This window comes from Nematolebias whitei, chromosome 14 (genome assembly GCF_014905685.2).
Source record: "Nematolebias whitei isolate Nwh7 chromosome 14, NemWhi1, whole genome shotgun sequence".
Lineage (NCBI taxonomy): Eukaryota > Metazoa > Chordata > Actinopteri > Cyprinodontiformes > Rivulidae > Nematolebias > Nematolebias whitei.
The window spans coordinates 22617149-22638278 of NC_056511.1; the positions used below are offsets into that span (position 1 = coordinate 22617149).

General features: G+C 43.4%; 1 protein-coding gene across 1 annotated transcript in view; it reads right to left on the reverse strand.

Moving 5' to 3' along the window:
* Window positions 1–21130, reverse strand: part of LOC119420588 (pecanex-like protein 3) — a 39309-nt gene that overhangs the window by 10131 nt on the left and 8048 nt on the right. The window contains exons 13-22 of the mRNA XM_037688004.1: window positions 19528–19681; window positions 19310–19342; window positions 17772–17943; window positions 17518–17628; window positions 16976–17067; window positions 16765–16874; window positions 15729–15834; window positions 15543–15635; window positions 15291–15441; window positions 6821–6965 (exon numbers count right to left, since the gene is read on the reverse strand). Coding sequence (XP_037543932.1) covers window positions 6821–6965; window positions 15291–15441; window positions 15543–15635; window positions 15729–15834; window positions 16765–16874; window positions 16976–17067; window positions 17518–17628; window positions 17772–17943; window positions 19310–19342; window positions 19528–19681 — 1167 coding nt within the window. The remainder of the gene's footprint in view (window positions 1–6820; window positions 6966–15290; window positions 15442–15542; window positions 15636–15728; window positions 15835–16764; window positions 16875–16975; window positions 17068–17517; window positions 17629–17771; window positions 17944–19309; window positions 19343–19527; window positions 19682–21130) is intronic.

The window sequence follows — 21130 nt, forward strand, 5'->3', positions numbered from 1 at the left end:
GATGGCCACGCTGTGAACGGGCTCCCGAGAGAACCTAAGAAATTGAAAATCCAACCCCATTAAAACGACGAAAACATATCCATAAAGGTGAAAAAGAACTGGGGTGAGCGAAATACTTCTAAAACCGATGCTTGGTAGTACCAAAAAGCAGACGTTTAAAACTGAGAAAATATTGCTAACATTTTGGCTATTGCTAACCGCTATCCATCTCTGCCTTGAATAATTACAGCTGCACTTTTTGACCTGAGCTAAGCAACCAACAGTGGTACTATGACTGAATGGGAGACGGTATTGCAGGAATTAAGAGGCTTCCAACTGGAAAATAATGCGCATTTGGTGGAAATCAAAGAAGAAATTCGAAAGATGAACGTCAGACTTGACGAGGTGGAGGGTCGGATTGAAAAATCGGAGGAGGATTTTAACCACTTAGGATGCCGTCACTGAAATAATAAAGCTACAAATAAAGCTTGAGGATAAACTAATGGACCTAGAGAGTCGTACACAAAGAGGGAACATACGCATTTATGGCGTACCCGAGGCGGCAGAACGGGACTTGACAACAATGGGTGACTTTGTGGAGAAGTTGCTCCGTGAGGGCTTGGCGCTGTCCCAAGAAGAGCTCGACATGCACATTGAACGGGCGCACCGCTCTCTAGGCCCCCCCCCCAGCGATGCTCCACTGCATTCTATTATTGTGAAATTCCTAAGTTTTAAAACCAAAGAACTCCTCCTCCACAAGGCATGGCAGAAAAGAGGATTCACCTGGAACGGCAAGCAAGTGAGTTTGGATCATGACTATCCCCCTTTGATTTTGAAAAAACGAAAAGAATGTGCAGAAGTGCGCAAGATTCTGAAGGAACAGCAGATCCCTTTTCAGACCCTCTTCCCAGCCCGGTTGAGGGTGAAATATGCCGATGAAACAAAGATTTACAACACGGTGGTGGAAGCTACCAAAGACATGTCCAGCAGAGGCTACGCTGTGCGGGTCGTTAAGTCACCAGAAACGGTCCTGGAACAGCTGAAGCAGCTGTCTTGGAGCAGGGTACGTAGAGGACCGGGGAGCGGTGCAGCAAACAAGAGGCGGGACCCCGCAGCCGGCTACAAAGAAAAGCTCAGAGCCTTCAAGAGGACATCTCCCGCACACACGGAAAATTGAGGTTTATCCACTCTGTTATCAATAATTAAGACTTGCATATGGTTAATGATGTACAATAAGTAAATAAATTAGGTTTCTCGCGGTGCTCTCTACACTGAGGCCATAGCCACTAAGGGCCCCCTTCATTAACCGATGAGGAAGCTGCCTTTGGAGGTGAAGCAGGGTCCACCTCTGAGACCCCCACCTTGGAAGTTAAGAGTTCAGTTTGAGTCTTGTTTGTTCTTAATGTTGACTTTTTTTATATGTTCTATGTTCAGTGTTTTCAAGAGCGAGTGGGGAGCCCATTAATCTATGTGTTATAATTAGGAAATATAATTTAGATGAGTGGCAGGTTGATAAAATTGGTGTCAAACAATATTAATGGTTTACATAATCCAGTAAAAAGGTGGAAAGTCTCAACTAAATTTAAAAGAGAAAGCTCAAATTGTTTTATTGCAGGAAATGCATCTATCTGATAACGAACATGTTAAATTTAACAGGATGGGATTTAAACGCGTTTTATTCTTCCCACAGTTCTGGGAGGCGGAGGGGAGTTGCGATTTTGCTATCCGGAACTCTCAACTATGAACATATATCACAATACAAAGATCAAGAAGGTCGATACATAATGATAACGGGCAAGATCGATGGTACCATGACTACCCTCCTGAATGTATACATTCCACCTGGCAGCGATTGGTCACTGTATAAACAGATTCTCGAAATTGCAAGAACTAGGAGTCAGGGAACTTTAATATGCGGTGGTGACTTTAATATCTTATTAAACGCCAAATTTGACTCTTCTAATGGGAAAGGCGATGTACAAAATATTGGTAAGAGGATGGACACCTCATGGGAGATTTAGGATTAGTTGATGTATGGAGAGAACATCACCCAAGTAATAGAGAATACACCCACTTCTCATACCCACATAACATACATTCTAGGTTAGATTACATTCTCATATTTAAGAATGATTTGTTTAAAATCAAAACCTGTGAAATTGGTCCCTGTACAATTTCTGATCATAATCCAGTTTATGCTGATATTTGTCTGAACAGGAAAAATAGATCTACATTATGGAGGTTGAACACAAATATTTTAAACTACCCAAGCATTAAAAAGAATTTAAAAAAAGAAAGAGAATTATTTAGCTCAAAATGATAATGAGGAGGTTTCACCAGGAATACTATGGGATGCACTGAAGGCGGTGATTAGAGGGAAAATAATTAGCATATCCTCCCACTTAAAAAGAGAAAATATGCAAAAACGTAAATACCTGGAAGATAAATTGTTAAAGCTGCAACACCAACAATCCGTGACTATGAATGACGACATTAAATCTGATATGGTAAAATTTAAAAAAGAATTAGATGACCTAAACATGATTGATGTACAGAAAAAAAAAACATTTTTAAAAAGCAGCAGTATTGTGATGTAGGGGGAAAATCACTAAAACTTCTTTCGTATAAACTCAGAAAGCAGCAAGCGGAGAGAACTATACACAAAATAAGAAACCCTTTAAATGGTCAAATAGAAACCAAAGAGGAGAAAATTCAACAATGTTTTCAGAATTATTACAGAAAACTTTACTCTCAAACCCACGTAGACAATAATCCAAGATGTCAATACGTTTCTGTCGGAACTACAGTTACCAAAAGTGACAGAGGAACAAAATAAAATGTTAGTATCCACAATAACCATAGAAGAAATTCACTCAGCAATTAAAAGACTAAAAGGGGGAAGAATGGCAGGGGCGGACGGATTTGGCCCAGAATGGTACAAAATAATGCAGGATCATTTGACTCCCACCTTGCAGAAAACATTTAATTGGGTAATGGAGGAAAAAAATCGTACCCCCCTCATGGAGGGAAGCAATAATTTCTATAATTCCGAAAGAAGGAAAAGATAAACTAGATTGTAACAACTACCGCCCAATCAGTGTATTAAATATTGATTATAAATTGTTCACTTCCATCATCTCAAAGAGACTTGAAACAATATTACCAGGACTAATACATAATGATCAAACAGGCTTTATCAAACATCGTCAAACTCAGGACAACATTAGGAAAGTTTTGCATATAATGAGCCAGATTCATAGACAAAAAATAGAGACTTTAGTGTTACGTTTAGATGCCGAAAAGGCATTTGATTCTGTGAGGTGGTCCTTTTTATATCAGGTACTTGAGAGATTTGGATTTGATAAATCTATAATAAATACTATTTCTGGGTTGTATAATAAAACAGCCAAAATCAAAATGAATGGAGACCTTACTGAATCATTCATACTCGAGCGAGGCACTCGACAGGGTTGCTGCATGTCGCCACTCCTCTTCGCCTTGTTTATAGAACCATTGAGCCAATGGATCAGACAGAGACAGGATATAATTGGAGTAAGGACAGCAGGAGGGGAGCAAAAATTTGCATCATTTGCTGATGACTTGTTACTTATTATATCTCATCCTATGCAGGTTCTCCCCAAAATAATGAAAATCTTATCAGAATTTGGTTTATTCTCAGAGTACAGGGTTAATGTGAACAAAATGCAGGTACTAACGGTAAATTATGATCCACCAGTTGAAATTAAGAATTGCTATAAATGGAAATGGGATGCGGATGGTGTTAGGTATCTGGGGGTGGCGATACATCGTGACCCCACTAAAATGTATGAGGCCAATTATGCCCCCTTGAATATAGCCATAAAGTCTGATATCCAAAGATGGAATGCCATACCTTTTTTCGACCTACACTCCAGGATTGAGTCAGTTAGATTAAACATCCTTCCCCGAATGTCGTATTTATTTCAATCCCTGCCAGTTCCCATACCCTCAAGACAATTTGTAGAATGGGATAAGATGCTGTCAAAATACATTTGGAAAGGGAAAAAAGCCAGAGTCAAATACAAAACTTTACAATTAAAAAAAGAAAAAAGGAGGTTGCGGGCTTCCGTGTTTAAGAGAATATTTTTGTGCAGCTCAGTTGAGACCTTTGATATGTTTGTGCTGTCCGGATTGCACAGCAGGATGGAAAGATGTGGAAGGGGAAACAATCAAAACAATACCGATTAAAGCCACAATAGCTGACACAAAATTGCAGAGCAAAATTAATTTGGCAGATGAACCTATATCGCAAGCAATGATATCTGCTTGGAACGAAGCAATTAGAATGTGGATTAGAAAATGCCTCTAAAGTTCTACGATGGTGCGCTTACGATTCAGATTCCATCCCAAATCAACATGATGATAGATTCGAGAAGTGGATCTCAAAAGGCCTAACTAGTTACTATTCCTTTGTTCATAAGGGGGCGTTCCAGTGTTTTGAGACCTTGAAAAGAAAATACGATTTATGCGCAGATGACTTTTTCAGATATCTACAGGTCAGAAATTATTTTAATCAAGATCTAAAAGTACATTTACATAATTTGAGATTTGTGGAAACATTTATATTATTATCCATATCAAAAACAGGCAAAACTATTTCCAGGTTATACAACGCCATCCTGCGGTATAAGAAGGACAGCACTGTTTATGTTAAAGTGAAGTGGGAAAAAGAAGGCAGCCTGACGATTCCAGAGGAGGATTGGGACGCATCTGTAAGATACCATGGACAACAACAAGATCAAAGGTTTGGCGTGAATTTTGCTGGAAAAGCATTACAAGATTTTTCATAACCCCAGAGCAGAAACGATATCAGGGAAGGGGCGATGCCTGCTGGAGATGTGGCAGGAATGGTGCCAATCATTTCCATATTTTCTGGGACTGCCAAACCATTCAGCAATATTGGTCTCAAATCCATGAACATTTACAGAACATTTTCACATTTGATTTTCCTTTAACCTTTGAATGCATATTTTTATGTAACATATCGGTCGACAAACTGAACTATAACGATCAAAAACTTCTGTTCATTTTGCTGGTGGGGAGTAAAAAGGTTCTCACAAGAAAATGGCTTAAACGGGAACCTCCAACAACTGAAGACTGGATTAATGTAGTGAAAGAGATTTATGTATTGGAGAAACTGTCTTTTTCCATTAATGTGCAGAGGGACACCTTCTACAAGATATGGTCAAAGTGGACAGAATATGTCAAACCGGTTATGTCTGATTTTTTGTAAACCTTGTTGTCATTCAGATTGATGTTTGGATTTGATATGCAAGGTCGATGATTAGTTGGTATTTAGGCTACCCCGCCACTCCCATGTAAGTTCTGGTTGGTTTTTGTTGGTTTTGCTTTGTTTTTTTTTTGTTGTTGTTCAGTTTGTGTATGTCCCCCCCCCATTTTTTTTGTCAAAAAAAAAGTGAGAAAACTGACAAAGAATGTAAAATGAGAACGAAATCAATATAATTATATCATTGTAATGTAACGGGCTTTCTCAATAATAATAATAATAAAAAAGCAGGCCCAAACCATGATGCTGCCACCACCATGTTTGACAGTGGGGATGGTGTGTTCAGGGTGATGACCTGTGTTGCTTTTACGCCAAACATATTGTTTTGCATTGTGGCCAAACAGTTTGATTTTGGTTTCATGTGACCAGAGCACCTTCTTCCACATGTTTGGTGTGTCTCCAAGGTGCTTGTGGCAAACTTTAAACAACACTTTTTATGGTATCTTTGAGAAATGGCTTTCTTCTTGCTACTCTTCCATAAAGGCCAGATTTGTGCAGTGTTGTTGTCCTATGGACAGACACTCCCACCTCAGCTGTAGATCTCTGCAGTTCATCCAGAGTGATCATGGGCCTCTTGGCTGCATCTCTGATCAGTCTTCACCTTGTTCGAGATGAAAGTTTAGAGGGACGGCCGGGTCTTGGTAGATTTGCAGTGGTCTGATACTCCTTCCATTTCAATATGATTGCTTGCACAGTGCTCCATGGGATGTTTAAAGCTTGGGAAATCTTTTTGTATCCAAATCTGGCTTTAAACTTCTCCACAACAGTATCTCGGACCTGCCTGGTGTGTTCCTTGGTCTTCATGATGCTCTCTGCGCTTTGAACAGAACCCTGAGACTATCACAGAGCAGGTGCAGTTATACGGAGACTTGATTACACACAGGTGGATTCTATTTATCATCATCAGTCATTTGGGACAACATTGGATCATTCATAGATTCTCACTGAACTTCTGGAGTGAGTTTGCTGCACTGAAAGTAAAGGGGCCGGATAATATTGCACGCCCCACTTTTCAGTTTTTTATTTGTTAAAAAAGTTTGACATGTCCAATAAATTTCATTCCACTTCACGATTGTGTCCCACTTGTTGTTGATTCTTCACAAAAAATTTAAATGTTATATCTTTATGTTTGAAGTCTGAAATGTGGCAAAAGGTTGAAAAGTCCAAGGGGGCCGAATACTTTTGCAAGGCACTGTAGATCTGGTCCAGCAGGGTACAGAACTAGTCCAGGATGGACTTGGTCCTGTTGTTTAAATCTTTTTTTTTGTTGACAGTTTGCACATTAAAATCCACTTCTACAACTGTAACAACTTGATTCAGGTAACCGTTTCCTCTGGTTTTACACCTGACTGAACACAAAAGTTTATTTAAAGCAAGTTGTTTTTTAACTACAATTAATCAGTGGAAGAAACCAAACTTTTTAAAGTTACCAGTACCATACAGCTGAAAGTCTGAAGTTGATATTTGTGAGACAAAGGGTGGAGGATGGATGGTGAAAACACTAAGACGACTTACTAAATGTCCATCTCTTTATGATTCTGGCCAACCGTCCGTGCCTCAGTTGTAAGAGAGTTCAGCACCACAGCTGGGTAGATGAAGTATTTCTCCACACACTGAAGCCACGCGTACAGTTTCTCAAACCACATCAGCTGAGCAGCATCTGGGACAGAAAGAGAGCAAATGGTTGAGAAAGTTCAGTCAAACATCTTTACTCTTAAACTTGTCAAATTAGGCTGAAAAACGTTGGTTACGTACTGTAACCCCAGATTCTATGAGTATAGGTGTAGCCCTTTAAGGCTGTCGCTTAGTGGGTTTATCCCGTTATGCGTAGCATTTGCACTGAAAAATTTAGTCCACGCCCACCTGCTGTGTGGGCCCCAACCGGTCCGTATAAATTACGTTAAGAGCGGGAAATCGGCTCCCAAAAATAGCTTTTTCTTCAGCCATTTAGGAGCCAGTGAGGCCCGACGCTTAAAGGGCTACGCTTATACTCATAGAATCTGGGGTTACAGTACGTAACCAACGTTCTATTTCATATAGGCTTCGCCCTTTAAGGCTGTCGCTTAGAGGGTTAAGGGCGAAGCGGATGTTGTCCTCGCCTCACTGGGTCCATTCAAACACCGTATGAAGCAGAAGCTTGCCCAAAAAAGTCTAATCACTCAGCTCCCATGTGCGTAATTATGCATTGCGTAATTATGTGTGCCATGTACAGACGCATGTTGTGTAACTATGCATTCTGAATGCATGAACGCCCCGGAAAACTTCAACGGGGAGGGAAAAATGCTGAAAAGAGCCATGAACCAACCGGTTTACGGCTGAACCGTATGAACAGATTAATAATAACAGGAGAGCTGATTATTAATCAAATGAACTGATTGGTAACAATAGTCGTGAATCTAAAAAAAGTTAAATCTGGTCCTCTGGACATTCAAAAAAACAATACAAAGCAAAACAACAAAAACATGTAGAAACGTTTCGTCTCTCATCCAAGAGACTTCCTCAGTCTGAGGTGCTGTATTCAGCTCAGTCTCTTAAATAGCACCTTCTTAGAGTGGATCAACCAGTTTTGCTGCTGACAACCAAAACCAGCTGATCACATGCTCAAGAAGGACCATCAGCCTAACAATGGATCATTAGCACACTGATGGCTGTTTACTATTCACAGAGGGCTGAGTGATACTAGCAATCACAGCATTGTAAGAGGGGGACAATTGAACACGTAGGCCTCCACCCCTGTTTAACGATGGACGATTTCTTTTCACAAAGATGGCCTCCTTTACTCCTCTCTCAAACCATCGTTCCTCTCTATCCAGGATGTGCACATCTTCATCCCTGAAAGAGTGACCGCTGGCCTGGAGATGAGTGTAGACCGCAGAGTCCTGGCCTGATGATGTTGATCTTCTGTGCTGGGCCATCCTTTTGGCCAATGGCTGTTTAGTTTCCCCGATGTAAGACTGATCACAGCCCTCCTGACACTGAACAGCATACACAACATTACTCTGTTTGTGCCGGGGGACTGGATCTTTGGGATGAACCAGTCTTTGCCGTAATGTATTTTGGGGTTTAAAAGCCACTGGGACGTTATGTTTAGAAAATAAACGTCTCAGTTTCTCTGATACTCCCTCAACATATGGAATGACCACTGGTCTGGGTCTGGGTTCCTCCTTTTCACCTGTTGGCTGACTGGAGTCCTGTTTGGGTTTCTTCTCTGCTTTCAGGAAGGCCCAGTTAGGATATCCACATTGCTCTAGAGCCTGTCTTGTGTGGGATTTCTCCTTCTGCCTGGCTCCTAAGCTAGTGGGGACGCTGTCTGCTCTGTGATACAGAGTCCTGATGACTCCTAACTTGTGCTCCAAAGGGTGATTGGAGTCAAACTGCAAATACTGGTCTGTGTGGGTGGGTTTGCGGTACACCTCAGTTTGCAAATATCCTCTATCAGAGACTGAGACCTCACAGTCCAAGAAAGCCAACTTGCCATTTTTTACATCTTCTCGTGTGAACTCGATGTATTTATCCACAGAGTTGATGTGGTCAGTAAAATGTTGGACTTCCTGAGATTTAATTTTAACCCAGGTGTCGTCAACATACCTGAACCAATGACTTGGTGGTGTCCCTGAAAAGGACGTCAAGGCTCTCTTTTCTACCTCCTCCATGTACAGGTTGGCAACAATAGGAGAAACTGGAGACCCCATAGCACACCCATGTTTCTGCCTATAATATTGCTCCCCATATGTGAAGTAGGTTGACTGCAGGCACAGTTTCAAGAGTTGACACAGTTGTTCTGTGGAAAGCGTGGTCCTGCTGCTCAGAGTAGTGTCTGATTTTAATTTTAAACTGACCACCTCTACTGCATCATCAACAGGAATAGTTGTAAACTGATTAATGACAATAGAACCAAAATAACAGTCACAACTTGTGACTGATAACATCTCACACTGTAATGCATGCAGACAGATGTGAGTAAAACAGAGTTCCATGAAACAACAATATTCATTCTGTAACACTAAGGACAGAATGTGTCATGGAAATGTGTCATGGAACGGGCTGTCACATCACCTAGATAAAAGCAAATAAATGAAAAGGGTGTTGACCACGCGGCCACAGTGCAAAATGTCCTGCATTGACATACCATTACGCAAAGCAGTCGAAGATGCGATACCCCTGGTCGAGTGTGCTGAGGTTGACAGGAGGCTCTAAATCTGATGCTCTGTAGGCTTCAGAAATGGCCTCACACAGCCAGTGTGACAAGCGCTGGGTGGATAACGGGCGACCTGCAGATGCATCTCTATAATGCACAAACAGATGTCGACGCATTGCAGCTGTGCACGCTATGTAACACGTCAACGCCCGCACAGGACAGAGGAGATAAAAAGACGCTACTTCTTCTGATCTGTGTGGAAAAGGGGGGGGGGATGACCCCTCCAACGATATTGCTCGATTAAAAGAGCTCGTGATGTTTTAGGCATAAAAGCTGGGTTGGTCTAAAATCAGCTGAGCTGTCGTCAGCCTGAATTCTGAGACATGACGGAGCGACAGAGAGGGCAGATAAAACACTCACTCTCTTAGCGGATGTTAAAGCCAGCAGCAGGGCTGTTTAAAGAGACAAGAATTTAAGTGGAACCTGATCCAAAGGTTCAAATGAAGCTTTGATCAGGACCTGCAGGACCAGTATTAAATCCCACTGGAACAAGTGGGTGTGAAACAGGCCTGCGTCTCTGTACACCTTTTAGAAAACGCTTCATCAGCAGATGATTAAAACCTGTTCTGTCTCCGAAACCTTCGTGTCAGGAAGAGATGGCTGCAGCGTGCGTTTTAAACATGCTGGATGCAAATTTCTGTCCATCAGCTGCTGCAGAAAGAACAGCATGTCACCTAATGGACATGAGGTGGCCTCTACACCCTTCTCTGTATACCAGCACTGAAAAGCTGTCCGCTTTGATGTGTACATCGCTGTGGTAGTTGCAACACGTGAAACCTGAATTGCGTGCATTACATCCTGTGGGCAACCCATCCTCTCTAAGTGGATTCATTCAACGGCCAGACCCACAGGTGCTGGCCTATTTCTGGGCAACTCCTGGTCGCTCCTCCTGCCTGGAGGAGCGCGTCCTCCCTCTACGGCAGTTCCCACGGGCACCCCGACAGCAGGCGTTGCAGGGCTGGGAACCATGGTGCGCTCACGCGTTCGGGGCCACCAGGAGAGCTGTCAATCCCTCCTCCTGAGCTCGGTTCAAGAACCGTAAAATCAGAGGAGGTGGAGAAAAACGCGTACAGAAGCATTTTGGGCCATGGACTGCGGGCAAACGCATCCACCCCAGCGGTGGTTCGTCTCGTGGGCTCAGAGAAACGCATAATTGACACTGAGCGTTTCTCGTGTCACAAACAGGCCCACAGCTGCTATATCAATCTGAGACAAAATGCTCCGTAAGAGGATGATTAAAGGTTGTTCTGTCTCCGACAACTTTGAGACAAGAAGAAAACATGTCTGCAGCATACGATAGTCATGCTGGACACCAGATTTCTGTCCCTCGACTGCTGCAGAAAGGACAGCATGTCGTCCAGTGGACATGAAGTGGCCTCTACGCCTTTCTCTGTACAGCAGCGTTGAAAAACTGACCACTTGATGTGAACAGCGCTGTGGTAGTTGCAGCACGTGACTCCTGAATCGTACGCACTACATCTTGAGAGAGATCCATCCTCTCAAAAAGATCCGCACAGCGGCCAAACCACAGGTGCTGGCCTATTCTGATTAATTCCTGATCGTTCCTCCCGCCTGGAGGAGAGCGTCCTCCCTCCAAGGCAGGTTCCACGAGCGCCATGATAACAAATGTCGTAGGCCTGGGAACCATGATGTGTTCACGCACTTGGGGCGGAGGAGCTGCCAGTTCCTCTTCCTGAGCTCGGTTCAGAAAACCGTGATATCAGAGAGAGAGAAGAAGGTGAAAAGGCATTACGACCACAGGCTGTGAGCAGGCACGTCCACCCAGCGGTGGATCGTCCCGTGGCTCCACGATAATTATAATTGACATTGAGCGTTCTCTCGTGTTGCTACACGTCCACAGACGTTGGCAAGATTTCTACCGTGTCTGAGCCATAGCTCTGGGTGGAAAGTCCCAGGTCCCCGTGCCCCAAAAGACCGTCTTTGGGCATCACATCCGCCCCCTGTTCGGAATACATGAGATGTACCCACTCCAATGGAGAGCAGATTGGATGTGCCCCACACAGCATCTGTCTCACAATGTGGCACATGGGTTGAAAACGCATACATCTCCTGCCAGTATGTATGCAACAGTCACTTGCTGTCTGTGTGAATCAAAAACCCTGATGATTCTGCAGCTCAAGGTCAGTGTTGAGTCACATTCAAAGAACCCGTGCAACACTCCAAAAACATTTAAAAGAGCTGCTGTGTGGAGAGCCACAGCGGCCCCACAGCTTGTTAAATGTGTGTGACGTAGGTCTGCTGACGGAAAACAGCTGATATCACTCAACCGGTTCACGTGAGTTGCACTGCTGCCACCTGTCTGTACAAGCTGCTCAGCAGCAGCAGGTGTCCAGATAAAGCAGAATTAAAGCGGCTCGGGCGCATAATGGAGTGTTGTTTCTCACAGCTCAGAAATTGACAATCTAGAATAAATCTCATCTTTCCAGTTCATTGGGACCAGGAAGTGATGAGAGAGACCTTGCGTTTTCCTCTCCTTCTGAGACTCTAGAAATTACATTTAAAACAGAATTTCCTGAGCTTCTGCTAGAGGGGACAAGATCTGTTCATAAATGACAGAAAAAAAAAACATCACAGAGTTCCTCCACACCGGGGTTTGAGCTGAACTGCAGCGTGAATCCCGGATGAAAACGGTTCGTCCATCCGTCTGGAAGCGCGCGTGCATTGCCACCAGTTTATAAGCTATAAAGCGGGCACGCATTTATGCTGTGAAACACATACATGCTGATGTGAGCTGGAGCTGAGTGAGAGAGAAAAAACACGCGCGTCCCCGAGCATGCAAGACGTTGTGTGTTGCTGATGCTGCGGGGAGAGCTCATCTGAGTTGTGCTCACGTTGTGTGCCGCTGCTCCGTGTAACGCTCGGGAAGCGGGTGCACGTATGAGCCGACGTGCCCTGAAGGGTCGTGTGTGTGTGTCCTCATTCATGCGACGCCTTAAGCCAGGATTGCCGCGGGGGCGCGCGTTGGCACTGGTGCGGTCAGGAAGCAGCGCGCTGCTGAGCTCGTACCATGGTCTCACGTTAACGTTGACGTGAACGGCGGGCGCTGAGAGCTGCGTGCGTGCTTTCATGCCGCGGGAGCGCGTATCGGCACCGCTGACAGTGAATGAAAACAACCTTAAAAAGGCTCATTCGTGATGAGTGTGTGTGATAGGGCCGCTTGTCAGATAAACCATGCTGACAGCCTGGCTAAAGGACACTTCATCATAAAATGATGTTATTTCAGTGTCATCAACACACCTCTAGCAACCCGACACCTGGTTACCTTCTGTTGAGCTCTGTTTGTTGTCCTGGAGGGCCCCCTGTTGGCGAAGTCCGGGAAAAAAAAAGAACTTCCGGATGCCGGGGACGTCTGACGGGAGGGGCTGGCGTAGCAGAGCTGGGGAGGCGTTGTGCAACCGTGGAGCATCTTGAAATGATCTCTCGCTGATGAAAAGAGGACCTCCAACAAGCTCCTGCAGCTCTCCTGAGAGGAAGGTGGAGTGACGAGCCAGGAGAACCTCTGGGACCTCGTTCTCCGGCTGCGATGCGGGGCGGCAGACAGCAAAAGAGGCGCACCGGTTGAGGATGACGTCAGCTGCCCTGTAGACGGAGCGTACTGCAGGGGCCGGCAGCGTAGTTAGCAAGCAGCCGCTACGAGAGTGGAGTGAGCCGAAGGAGAGAGGACCACCGTCTCTTCCCGCCTCTGAACGTGTACGCCAACAGCGTAACGTGTTGTTCGCTGCGGCCGTGTGGAACACATGCTGGTGAGCTCAGTTGGAGAGCGGTGTCACCGTCTCGGTTGTGCTAACCGGAGGCACGGGACGCTGGTCCACCTCGACATCTTGCTCCAATAAAGCCTCCATCAGGCTCGGCTCCAGGGGGCACGGAGGGACTTTCTGCTCAGTGAACCCCTGCTCTGGAGATGGGTGCGGACTGTGGAGACTGGCTCCCCCAATCTACCAGGAAAAAACCCGTCTGTGGCCTCGCCCGTAGGACGTCCTGTTGGGAACACAAGGCCATATGGACCAAGACGGTGAGCCGGAATGGAACCCAGTAAACAACCTTCCCGCCGGATCATCCGAACTGGCGGGAAAGGCGTAGGATGTAAAAAAGGGTCCCTTCATGTCAGCCGCCTCCTGGGTTACGCCGGGCAACCCCTGAGGGCGCCGTCGGCCGGGAGCGGTGTGATCGCCGATGCGAAACGAGGTGGGATGGGGTGAGCATTCACTCAGCCCCCCTCCACCGACACTACGCTCTCCAGGTGGGAATGAGCAGCGGGGGGCTGCAGCTGAGCGCCGCCTGTCCCGGAGAAACCATCCGATTCGCTCCGAGGGTCGGCAATAAAAGGAAAATTACAAGATGGCGTTGTCTAGCGTGTAGTGACCTGTCACTGAGAAATACTCCTCGGCGCTTACCTTGAAATAAGACTGCTCGTCAGCTTCTCCTCGGGGAGGAGAACTCACCGGACGACCGGAGGTCGACTGCCGGGCCAAGCATCCTTAACAAAGGTTGGTCATCTACACAATTTTCCTTCTTTGTTCTTCTGACAGTGCTATTAGCTCGCTGAAGAAAAAATGGGAGCCGATTTCCCGCTCTTAACGTAATTTATACGGACCGGGTGGGGCCCACACAGCAGGTGGGCGTGGATAAATTTTTCAGTGCAAATGCTACGCATAACAGGATAAACCCACTAAGCGACAGCCTTAAAGGGCGAAGCCTATACAAAATAGAACACTGTTTACACAGTGTATGTTAACGTGTGATGAATGAAAACACTTGTTCATCACTACACACCCTTTGAGACACAATAATAGGAATATGTACAACAGAAAAGTGAATGCTTATAGTTTTGGTGACGAGTGTTTTTCTGGACTGGAACTGAACAAGGAATGCAAGTAAACCTAAATGTTTTTGGTGCAAGATGTTCAAGTGAGGAGGAGTTACACTGTGGAGAAGAACAGAGGGAGGTGTTTTTGTTTTTGTTTGAGGAAGAGTAGAGTGATGGATTCTTGAGAGTGAAGGAAACGTTTTTATCCACCACCAGGTGCAATGAAGGAACCAGGGGGCGGCCAGTGGTGGCCTTGGCCCCATAAGATTAATTTTTGGCCATCCCAATCATTTGAGGAAACTACACTTTTAAGCAAAATAAAAACTAGGAAGTGTAGTTCCTCAAATAACAGCGGTGGCTGGTTTACATACAATTTCAAAAGAAACCTCTTACACCTCGATGCAGCCACACACCAAGTCGGTACCTCACTTATTTTTCAACTTATCACACTCACGTGGAGGGATGGAGGGCATTTCTGATTCGCCCTGGCTGCTCAGCATGTAAGACAACAATCCAGCTTTATAATATCTTTGTCTCCACGCATTTCCTCTACGTCCTGAGGTACTTCCCCTGAGACACCTCTGTGTAGGGGGACATGAAGACAGTCCACCCCCACAGCCCCAGTTACATGAACAGTGTAGACGTGATTTTTTTGTACTGTGGCATTTCTGATCAGAGAATGCCAAAGCTTTTTTTTAGCACCTTGTAAAAAAGGGCCATATGCCAGTTTTCTCATTCATAATTAGTGTTCAATGTTTTCAGAATAAAGGCTCTATTCAACTGTATTAGACAAAGAGAATATCAACTAATCAAATGATAAATTTGATTTATTCTGACAAAATTGTCCTTGTATGAATACTTTCAATGTCTCAGTCCTTCAGATTTTATTTGATCCTTTTCAAGTGTTTTAATGTGTCACCTTTATACGAGTGAAGAGAAATTAACCATCAGCCACTCACCTCGGACCTCAAACTGACTGTACTCTTTGGAGCGGAGCACCGGGTGAGCCAGGCAGAACCACGGCAGCTGTTTGCGGAGCTGAGGCAGGAGATAGTGTGTAATGAAGCCGACAACTCCAGCCAGGATGTACAGGACGAAGCTGAGCGCAGGCTTTTGGTGAAGCAGAAAAATGTTTTTTAAAAAGCATTAAAAAAAATTCCCGAACGCATCAAAAACTTAAAGTTATTTAAAGAATAGAAACATGAACTCACCTGAAGAGCGATGAAAACGGTGCTGGCACTGATGGCGAAGGTGATCACAGCCATAAGAGGACACATGACGAGGTCTGAATGAAGAATCTCCCTCTGCAAAGATCAAAATCAAAGTTTGACTCTCAAAAGTTAAAAACATCCTGAAACATGGAATCAACACAAAAAAAGCTTGATTTTATTTTTTACCACAGAGTTACGCAGCTTCTCAGGGAGAGGGTCCTTGATCTCCACAGGGGGCTCTTCAGGTGTTCTGTTCTCCAGCTCTGGGAATATTTTAGACCGGACCAGTGACCTGATGTAAAGTGGTAAAAAGCACAAATTTAATGGTGTACAGCAAAAAGCTAATTTGAAACATCAGTCTTCACAGGCTGTGCTGGGGAAAAAGCAAGTCAGCACAAGTCCATGTCCTCCAGAACTCCTTTCTACACATGAACGTTACCTGTATGTACCTGACTCACAGCTATGGAGATAATTAGTCTTCAAAGTAATCACACAAGCGCACAACAAGATTTGTAAGCAAACAATAAGATAAGAAACACCTTCTCATTTTAGCTAGTTTATTTTCACAAAATTAACATTTTGAAATCCAGTAACACCATGTATGCGCATGTGTTTTAATATAGAGGTTATGAGCTACACAATAGAAATGAGTATTTTTCCAATAACTCAGTAAATCTGGTAAAGCTCAGATGTCCCAGCTTTTCACCAGCCTTGAACGTAGCATTACCGTTGGGAATCTAGAGCAGTAAGAAAGTCTCAAAAGTCAGATTCACAGGCAAGCTGATCCATGTGCAGCAGGTGCTTTGTGCACATGTATTAGACAGTTTATATGCACAAAATATTCCTACTTGTGCAACTTGAAATGTATACATCTGGAAAAGCTGTATTTGTGAATTTTGTGGTGTGCTTGTGGAGATTACTGTGCACATACAAAACTTGCACACTTACTTCTGAGACTAATTTATCTCCAAAGTCATCTGGAAATTTTAAAAAAATTAAAAAAAAATTGTAGAAAGGGAAAAGAAAAAACACCAAAACATAAAGCTGTAAGACTTTCTCTTGACAAGTAAATAATTTCGAGAAAAAGGAAAAAAGAAAACTATTAAAAACTGCATCTTTCTGGATGTTGTGGTCACATTTATTTTGCATTTCCATTTTTGTTTATAGCAGTATTTATTACAAATATTGTCTGTTGTAACAATAACAGACAGAAAATACTGACCACAGAATTGTAGAATTGCTGCTTTGTCGGCTGAGGTGATAGGATAAGGCCAGGAGAAGGCCACAAAACACAGAAAACAGCACTGGCACATGGGCATCCCCCCACGGCGTCTAAACAAACCAAATCAAATAAACATAATTTCTATAATTAAAACTTTTGAACCAGAACGTCACACTTTTACAACCTAAAAGTCTGTTTTTGAAACACTCACATTAACAGCGCCGAGGCAGAATCCATAGAGCAGAGCGGCCACCAGCACGCTGCGAACAAGGCTGAACAGAGACGAGAGCGGGCTGGTGGTGGCTGAGGACGAGAGACAGAGGTCAGGAGCAACAAACAGACGGGTCCAAATTCATTCTCAGCCAGAGAGCAGGTCGCAGAGGACAAATCTGGACAAGACCACTGACCGACAACACACACTGCTCACTTCATGGAAACCACACAAACATTCACACTCATTTCTAAAATCAACCCCCCCCCCCCGACGTCAGTCTGTTAGCTTAGCTCATAGCTTAGCTTCTCAGCTTAGTTGCTTTTAACAATCAAAAAATGCGATTTTGGATGATTAAAACAGATTTTAAAGAGAAAGGGAGGAGTCAGTGAAGAGCACCGGAGTTGAGCCGTGTCTTCAGTAGAAAGAGAGAGACAGGAAGAAACGATAAAGCCGATAAATGAAAATGAGGTTGATAAGTTTATAAAGCATTCGTGCTGTTAGCCGTGCCAAACCGACAGCATGTGTAGATCTATTCTTACCAGTTCCACCAAAAATGTGCATGTCGATCTGCTCCAGCAGACACATAACAAAAGTGTTAACCTGAGGCAGCCACCCAAACAGGAAAATGACAGGAAAACACAAGGCCAAAACTGAGGGAGAAAAGAGAAAAAAAAAATCTCAGCAAAAACATAAAATGAATAAATAAAAACATGTTCTCTTACATACTGCACTGGTTAAATTATCATTTTAAGACTAATGACCTATGTTGATGTAAAAAGTCATGCAAACTAACCAGTCAGCATATCTCTGACACACAGCAGAAAATGTGCAGAGAAGAAGGTGACGCCATAGAGGGTGAAGGGCTGCAGACTTCCAGAGCGTCCGGACAGGTCAAAGATCCAAATCATCACGCAGCACAGGCAGAAGTACACTGGACGACTGTACACGATGATCCAGTTATGACCCTGTTCAACGAACCAGGAGACGGCAGCTCAGTCACACCAAACACATGTTTTTCTTTAGTCTGAGTTCTAAATACATTTATAGAACCACATTATAAACATTTATCACTTTTTCAGAAATGGAGACAAGTGTCTGGAGTCAACTAAAAGCAATCCTCTCAAGTTAATATAATCGTCATTTAAATTATTTATTTGGCTTGTGAGGGAAAGGTACGTCATATGAAACTGTCCAACTTTTCCATCCTTAATCAACACCCACCATTTTCTCATACAACATATCCAGTGAAATATGATAAGACAAACAAATACCTCTGTTCTGTGGCAAACATTGAAAAGTAACACAAACTGGTTAAAAAAAACATAGTTTTTGTGACGTTTTCAAATTGTTTCACTCACAGCTTTGGAAACTGCCCTTTCACTACCATATATGGGGGTGACGTCACGCCAGGAACCCGATCAGGCAAGACTGCCAGATTTCTATTGCACAAGGCTGGAGGTAGCAGCAGAGATAGGCAGTCTCGTGGAGAAAACATCAGATCCCTTCTCAACTCCAGCTGAAGGTAGTTCGGTGGTGATAGACACAGTGAGAGCGAGTGATGAAATTTGAGAGATTTGTGATATTTAGCATGTTTGGATTTTATAATTAAGGTGTAGTTAAGTGCGTTTAGTCAATTTTGGTGTTCGAGTCAAAACAAGGAAGTGATTTTTGGACATGAAACTGCAGCTTCTGTTTAAATCGGGGATGGAACCACAGACCCAGAAATGGACAGAGCCACTGACTCAGAACCTCCAGACTGTGACTCCACGCTCCTGCCTGTGCCCGATCCCTGGCGTGATGTCATCTGACTTCAGTAATCATCAACTGTGTGTTTGAGTGTTTCTGTGACAGGTTTGCTTGTTTAACGTTGCGTAACACAGATGTGAAAAAAACATAACCAACGTATTCTAAGTCAGTGATTACTCCTTAAGAGCACTTGGGTGTATAATGGTGGGTGTTGACTTTAATGTTCGTGCTGCATTCACTTTCCTACAATGGTGAGAAGCTTTCTTTTTGCTTTTAACAGCAATTTCTTATCAGCATTTCAAACAGTTTACATGACTTACAGAAACGAGTTACTAAACTACATTATTCTTTCCAAAAACATAAATCAGCTTGTAAGTTTTTTCCTCCAATAAAAAGGTTTAAATTTCTGTATATCAAAACCTACTGAAAAGAAAAAGATGTAGTCGATATAAAAATGCAGTGGTATTGTATTTCAGTTGTAGTTTGACCTCAGTGTGTCAGAAATGGTATAAAAACCAGAGGAATTAACATGTGAATAAAGGTGTACACATCTGCTTCCAAGTATAAAAGCTATACGGTACTCACGTGCATGGGGGAGGCCGCATCAGGTTGTACACTCTGAAACACAGAGAACAGGAAGTCCAGCATCTCAAATATTTGAAGACATCTAAGGCTATGAAATCAACTAGTCCTGAAGAAAAACCTATACTGTGCACATGAAGAATGCTTAAGGTATTATAACAAACATGTTATTAATGAATATTTAATGCATATAAGAGGTTTTTGATTAAATATTAAGGTACCTTCAGTAAGGAGTACTGGCAGCTGGCGATAACCAGGCAGAACTGGAAGACCCAGATGTCCCTGAAGAAGCCCTGCAGCAGCAGCAAGAAGCCCAGGAAGGCCACCAGACTGGCCAACACGACGGCAAACACGTTCTCACCCACTCGACGATTCCTGTCAACACCATCCAAACATATTAGCAATCAGATTTAAACCCTCTTATTGCCTTCAATATAAAAATTAAAAAAAATCACTGGCACCATTTTTCAGTGTTCATGTTAATTGTTGTGGTACACTTTTAGGAAACACCTGACAACAAGCTAACAAAAAGTAGAACAAAGCTGTAAAAAGTCACCATGATGTGTAAACAATAACAGCTTTGTATCTAAAATTAATATCTGCCCACAACAAACAAAATAATTAAACAATAAACCATGTTACTAAAACCACCTCATTCTACAACTTTGATAATTTTATTTAAAATTATGACAAAACTTAATCTGGATGTTAATACAGTACCTTTGTTTTATTTGTTACCTTGTTAAATTTACAAGAAATGAACAGCGGCTCATCCCTCTGCGCATGCCCTCTTCTGCGAATCGGCTTTTGAAATACAGCTGATTTGACCATCAAAGTGCATTTATTAAGCAAAAAGTTAGACCGAGACACACCCTTACTATAATTTCAAGCAAACAAATAATTGTTTTTAAGTGTGAACCTTGTTAAAGTCCTCCCGTGCACACTCCCACTGCCACCATTTGGCAGCCAATTGATTTTTGGCATAACACTGACCCACATTTCCGGGTTGTCAGTGGTGACGCGTAACAAACGCGACGCGTTAGCGGTGATGCATAATAGATGCGACGTATACGGCGAAGCGACATATTTATGGATTTTTCCACTTTATTAAACATTTGGACAGATGCGACATAAAGCGGAGCAACGTGTACGGCAGAAAATATAGGATATAAGCAGTCACGGCTTAATTAAAAATGTCTGGGTTTTTTTCAGGTTCGGACCTGTAATTAGTGTTAATTTGTTGGATCTGGTAGAGTTCAGAAATGATGGCTAAGGGCTGGGGCCGGGTCGGATTTTTTGGACCCGAATGCAACTGATTACACCCCTAGTTCAGACTATTTAAAGACAACCCTGCTGTTAAATTAATGTGAAGGTACAAGTTACAAGCTCCTGTCCAACAGTCTTATCACCTGTCCCCTCTCACCTAACAAACAGTCTCTATCTCTTGTCCAACAGTCTCTATTGTCTGTCCCAACAGTCTCTATCTCTTGTCCAACAGTCTATCTCTTGTCCAACAGTCTCTATCTCTTGTCCAACAGTCTATCTCTTGTCCAACAGTCTCTATCTCTTGTCCAACAGTCTCTATCTTGTTCAACAGTCTCTCGTCTGTCCCAACAGTCTCTATCTCTTGTTCAACAGTCTCTCTTGTCTGTCCAACAGTCTCTATCTCTTGTCCAACAGTCTCCATCTCTTGTCCAACAGTCTCTCTTGTCTGTCCCAACAGTCTCCATCTCTTGTCCAACAGTCTCTCTTGTCTGTCCAACAGTCTATCTCTTGTCCAACAGTCTCTATTGTCTGTCCCAACAGTCTCTATCTCTTGTCCAA